Raw genomic sequence first — 6,648 nt, 5'->3', positions numbered from 1 at the left:
TTGCCTTTTGGAATTGATAGTTAAATAAACACCTTGAAGATATCTTCTCTGCATCTGGTTGCCTGCTTTTGGGTCCTACTTCGTAACACATCCCTGACAAAATGCATGGTCAGGGACCACATGCAACACCTTCACGGACCACCAGTGGTCCCCACGGACCTCTACCTGTATATAGAGACCAGGAGGATTACTGCATTACTGTTTTTTTGTGAGGGTGCAGGTATTATTTTAGAGGTCAGGATTCCTACATATTTGTAGCCGTCTAAGGCACCTATAGGGCTGGTTATCAAGCCTGAGTCCCCATCCCGACGACCTTTGCTGCGAGTCTTCTCTCATGTCAACCTGCTGTATATCCATCAATAAAGGTAGCAGAAAAATCCCCCAAAAAGAGTTGACTTTAATATATTATGCTTTCTATAAGCACTAGTTTTTAACCCATTTAGACCCGAGGACGATTCTAAAAGAAAATTCTTCTAAATCCTGACAGTTTTCTGAAGAACCCTGTTTCTATCATTAATAACCCTGTTAACCCTGTTTCTATCATTAATAACCCTGTTAACCCTGTTTCTATCATTAATCTCAAAGATTTTCATGTCAAGGACCCCAAAAATGTATGTAATTGTCCGCCGACCCCCATCTGAAAACATTCCAGGGACCCCCTCCCAGAAGCAAAGATTTGAGTTAAAAACGTTCGCTCTGAAATAAATTATTTCAGAGCGAACGTTTTTATTTCAAATAATATATATTCAAAGATTTGCGCCACACTTTCACGATTTTTTCCTAAAATAGCAGACCTACAAGTTCATAGCACGGCACTCGGTGCCGCGCTATGAGCTTGTAGATCTGCTGTTTTTCAACAGCTCAAAAGCATAACATGATGCTTTGAACACCAAAATGGGTTAATGTAGTTTTTATAGTCGTTTTAAATAGTATCTGTGTGTCCATGTATGTATACTTTTAAGTTTCCCGAAAGGAAAAATGAAGTTCTTTGAAAGTGAAGTCGAAGACTATACAAAATGATCTGTAAGGTCTTCACATGTATATAACAGAATGGCGGTGAATTGTTTTCAATGTGTATTTTATCACCAGTCAGACCGTTTTGATTAGATAGATGTACACGTTAAGACACTATTACGCAATACGCGTGTTGTGTGAACGTGGGTCACAGATGGAAATGTTGCCGACTTGCCGTTTGGATTAAACAAAGATGTTTGGCAAACAGGAAGTTGCACTTCTCCGTATCAATGAAACCGTTTTCAACTGTCGGAGATGCTCTGTGTGTGTTTGTGTGTGTGTGTGTGTGTGTGCGTGCGTGCGTGTCTGTGTGTGTGTGTGTGTGTGTGTGTGTGTGTGTGTGTGTGTGTGTGTGTGTGTGTGTAACAGATTATTCATCACAACAGATCATACAGCACATTGTATTGTTTGTACTGAAATATATCCACCGTAACAGACTAATGCAAACATAATGCAGCTATTGTGCTGGAAAAACAATGTGCGTGCGTGTGTGTGTGCGTGCGCGCGCGCGTGTGTGTGTGTGTGTGTGTGTGTGTGTGCGTGTGTGCGTGTGTGTGTAAAAGCTCTCATGCAAATGAGTGCATTTCTTAACGTTGTCATTTCCATATCGTTATTTGCATACTTGTATTTCCTTTGAGCAAACAGACCTGCCTCCAGCAGATGTGATTTTTGCATTTTGATTTGTTTTGTGTTTGTGTGCCCGTGTGTGCCCGTGTGTGTGTGCGTGCGTGCGTGCATCCATGCGTGTGTGCGTGTTTGTTGTTTGTGTGCGTTTGTACGTACGTACGTGCGTGTGTGTGTGTGTGTGTGTGTGCTTGTCTTTGGGTTTTTATCTGTACAATACGAGTGTGTGTGTGTGTCTCCTACTGTCTGTGTGTGTGTGTGTGTGTGTGTGTGTGTGTGTGTGTGTGTGCGCGTGCGTGCATGCTGTCCTTGTGTTCAGTGTGTGTTTAACTGTACAGTTCTGCATTCAGAGTGACTAATCCTGTCCATTGAGAATCATCATGCAGTACTGTATGTGTGTACTGCTAATGCATGAGTGTGTGTGTGTGTGTGTGTGTGTGTGTGTGTGTGTGTGTGTGTGTGTGTGTGTGTGTGTGTGTGTGTGTGTGTGTGTGTGTGTGTGTGTGTGTGTGTGTGTGTGTGTGTGTGTGTGTGTGTGTGTGTGTGACTGTGTGTTTTAATCTGTGCACACATGCTGGTGCATATCGCCACTCTCGGGCTGAAAACCTCTCATCTCCATATTTGTAAAGTATATCATAATAATTTTTGTTGCCTTCATTGAGAGAGAGACGGGAGGAAAGTAGGCTGACAGTAAAACACGGGGCGAGAGATGGGGGAGTGACGCGCGGCAACGTCCGTCGGGATCGGGAGTCGAACCCGCGGCACGCACTGCTGCACCGTGGCTGGGTTACCGACCACCACGGGGCCCCGGACCGCCTGGACCTTATCTCCATATTTGACCCATTCTGACCTGAGATCAGATTCATACGAGGTTTCCACTGGTCTGATTAACCCATTCTGACCTGAGATCAGATTCATACGAGGTTTCCACTGGACTGATCAACCCATTCTGACCTGAGATCAGATTAAAAAAATATCAGTCGTTCTTCGATTTTCAAAAATAGCAGATCTGCTATTTTTCAATAGCTAAAGCATTACATAATGCTAACACACAGGTCGATAAAAAAAAGCTTGTCAGTGGTGCTCAACCTTTTTCATGTCAAGGACCCCCAGAATTATCTCTATTGGGCCACGGACCCCCATCTGAAAATATGTAGTTCCAGGGACCCCCCCCCCCCAGAAGCAAATATTTTAGTTCAAAATGTTCGCTCTGAAATATATATTCAAAGATTTGTGCCACATTTTCAACACTTTTCAAAAATAGTAGACCTACAAGCTGAGCTTGTAGATCTGCTATTTTTCGATAGCTAAAGCATAACATGATGCTAACACCAAAAGGGGTTCCCGCCCCAAAATGGGTTAAACTTTTTGTGTTTTTCCCGTAAAATACCGTATACTTAAGTTCATACTCAGTCATGTACTACAGCGCCGCACGTTTACAGCTTGTAGATCTGCTGTACTTGTGATGCTTTTGATTTTGAACGCTCAAACGTGACAGTTTTGGACGTGCGAGGTTTCCACCCCGACAGAGACGATACTGTGTATACAATATGTATCGTCCGTTGTGTCAATGTGTGTATGTACAGCAATTATCCCTGTGCTGTGTGTGCGTGTGAATTTGTACTTCTTGTACCGTCCTCTTGACTTAACCCCTCTCTCTCTCTCTCTCTCTCTCTCTCTCTCTCTCTCTCTCTTGTTTACAGGGAATCTGAAGAATGTGGTTTAAGAGCCGGCAAACTCAGACTCCTCCACACACACACACACACACACACACACACACACACACACACACACACACACACACACAGAGACACATAGTTTCTCACACTCTCACACATACATGCGCACGCACACACACACACACACACACACACACACACACACAAGCAGGTCGGTGTGTGTGTGTGTGTGTGTGTGAGAGAGCTTCTAATGAAGACAATATGGAGTGGACCCCCTCTCAGCCCGCAGGCATGGAGAGAACCAACGATGGAGGGAGAGAGAGAGAGAGAGGTTTTGGAAAACATTAGTTGAGTGTTTCCAGGGGAAAACATTTTAATGGAGGGAGGGAGAGACTGTGTGTGTGTGTGTGTGTGTGTGTGTGTGTGTGTGTGTGTGTGTGTGTGTGTGTGTGTGTGTGTGTGTGTGTGTGTGTGTGTGTGTGTGTGTGTGTGTGTGTGTGTGTGTGTGTGTGTGTGTGTGTGTGTGTGTGTGTGTGTGTGTGTGTTGGGGGGGGCTATAGTGTTGACTTAATATTTTAGGGCAGTTTATCATTTCAAGAACCCCCGAGTTTTGCATTAATCCAATTGGACCTCCAGAACTCAGAGAGAGCGTGCAGATGGTCCATTTGGTCGTCCCCCCCCCCCCGTCCCCCCCCCCCCCCCCCCGTGCGTACGTGTGCGTTTGTGTGTGTGCGTGACCAAACAATGATCTCATGTTTTGGGGGGGGGGGGGGGGGGTTTGTGTGTTTCCTTTTTTTTACCCAGTCACTTTACAGGTGGCATTTTTCAACACGTGTACTGTACATATTGAGTTGTATAGTTATTGTCTGTGGGACGTCTGTGTGTTTGTGTGTGCATGTGCATTCACACGCGTGTCTGTGTGTGTGTGTGTGTGTGCGCGCGTGTCACATCAGTTGTTCATTTGATATCAAATAGAAAAGCAGATGTCTCGTCGGAGGTGTCACGTTCCACCTTGGCCTCGCAGGCCGTCGTGTTTTTAACCCCCCCGAGGACCGGCAAAGTGCTAAAACAGATGAGAACTACGTTTCCCCGATGCATTGCACCAGTTTAAACCACTGCTCCGTAATAAGTCAACACACGCACAAAGAGACGACTCAGTCCGAGCCGAGTTCTCCCCAAATGTGTGCCCGCGTTGCAACTTTTCTTTTCCCCTCAAAATTAATTCCACCAGCATCAGCCGTTGGTTTTCCCACATTGCAGATAATTCCATACCTTCTCCTTCCCAAATCCATTAGCGGTAGCGGTGGGGTTGTCCCCGATCCGATCACGTGATCCGGAAAACCGTGGCACCGATCGCTCCATTTTCAAATGATCGGATACGGACAAGGGGAGCAAAAAGAAAAAATGTGATCCCTAGTATCGGTATATTATATCCATATCATGATATTTATACTGGCTAATATTGTCTGTGGTTTTGAATGGCGTATAAGTCGGATCTGGGAAAATCGGTACTATCGGCAGATCGGAAGAATCGGATCGGGAGCAAAATAACGTGATTGGGGGACAATCCCTAATCAGCAGTGCTTTATAGTATCGGACCTGTTCTTCTCAGCGAGCGACGTACAGTATGAATTACATTAAATCACATTTGAATGACCTCTCGCACACCTATTCTGAAATCAGCGGCTGACGAGTGGCAGCTGTGACGGTGGCAGCGTCTTTCTCTCTTTAGTTTTCGAATAGCCAAAGTATAACACAGGATATGGTTTAAGATAAGGATTAAAAGGAAACTCTCATCTATCATTTCATTCCTTTTTCGCCTATAACTACATCTTTTTGCAAAAACACACTATCTCAGGTTTCTCTTATAAAAGTATATACTCTCAAACCCCATATACTCCCCACCACCAGCCTTCCCCCAAAATGAGTGTTTTTGTAATATCACAGCCTATAATAAATAAACCATAATGTTTCCGTACAGCAAAGCATATACCGGCATTATTATCACCCTTCTAAATGATTTCATTACAAAACAAGACACGTTATTCTGGGTTTGGGGGGTTCAGCGCTTCAAGAGCTCCGCAGAACCTGCTCTCTCCTTCCCCCGCTCTCCCAAAACACATGTCATCATCAGCAGTATAAAAAGACAGCCGCGGGAAAACAAAGGGAGGTCTGTGCATCGACACGATGCTTCTGACGGGAAGAAAATCTGGGAAATGGACGAAAAAGAATGAGTTTTGTTATCTGGCAGGGTTCAAAGACACTTTGGGACGAGGGGGGGAGAGGAAAAAAGCCAAGGCAAAAAGCAATGCGAGCAAAAACATGGCCTCCAAGTTTGGCGGCCGACTCGGCCCACCCACAGCGTGACCGTCGGCGTGATGTCATTGGTTGAAGGTCGGACTGCACAGCGAAAGCAAAGAAGCAAAGATTGGACTTAAAAATGTTTGCTTTAAAAGGATTTTCACACATGTTTTGCGATTTTTTTCAAAAATCGCAGGATGTACTGCTATTTCCGAATAGCCAAAGTATGAAATAATGGTGGTTATAAAATGAAAATAGTTGAGCTATATTTTCATTTTAACCACCCAATATTTCATACTCAAATCTCAAAATGACAGTCAGACAGATGCGTTCCCGGTCTTAACGAGTTAAGGAGTTAATCTCTCGGAAACAAAGAGTATATGGGTCCTGACCATCGGCTGGTTTTGAAGGGGGGGGGGGGTCTCTATGTAGTCATGGAAGCAATTTTTGTTAAAAAAAAATCCTTTAGTTGTTTTGTCTTAGCCACTGAGACCCTGTATACTATGTAAAACGGACCTGGGGTTGGCACTCCCCCCCACCCCCCCCCCCCCCCCCTCCTATTTTCTGCGACTGTGCATAGTGGTTATAACCGCGGCGGACCCTAGCGTCCCAATTCTGCGGCGAAAACATTTGGCGATAAAACAGCTATTCACGAAGATGATTCTCGGTGTTGAGGGGGGGAGGGGGGGGGGGGGGGGGGGGAAACAAACAGGGCGCCTATTATGGAGCCCCATGGGGGACCCCGTCGGTCGACACCAAAGTACACACAGGGTCTTAAGTGGTTAAGCGTGTGTGTGTGTGTGTGTGTGTGTGTGTGTGTGTGTGTTCGTGCTATCGGTTTGCACGAAGGTTATACGTTTGTTTCTCTGAAAGATTACGCTCTTGCTTTTTTTTTCCTATAAACTGTTCACGTCTGCCTTTGTTTTTTGGTTGTACATAACGTTGGAATTAAAAAAAACACTAAAGAGTTATCGTTGTTGTTGTGCGTTGTCCTCTGCGCTTAGAAAAACAACGTGTGCTTCGGTGGGTT

General features: G+C 45.0%; 1 protein-coding gene across 1 annotated transcript in view; it reads left to right on the top strand.

Annotated features, from left to right (window-relative positions):
- hdac8 (histone deacetylase 8) overlaps positions 1-3,443 on the top strand; it is a 67,477-nt gene extending 64,034 nt beyond the window's left edge. Inside the window, exon 11 of the mRNA XM_083788735.1 lies at positions 3,342-3,443. Within this exon, the coding sequence (XP_083644861.1) occupies positions 3,342-3,364 (23 nt within the window). The 3' untranslated portion in view covers positions 3,365-3,443. The remainder of the gene's footprint in view (positions 1-3,341) is intronic.
- The last annotated feature ends 3,205 nt before the right edge of the window (positions 3,444-6,648 follow it).

This window comes from Protomyctophum parallelum (assembly GCF_964188405.1).
Source record: "Protomyctophum parallelum genome assembly, chromosome: 18".
Taxonomy (NCBI): Eukaryota; Metazoa; Chordata; class Actinopteri; order Myctophiformes; family Myctophidae; genus Protomyctophum; species Protomyctophum parallelum.
The sequence above is the reverse complement of the archived record's forward strand: the minus strand, read 5'-3'. Positions and strand labels throughout refer to the sequence as shown.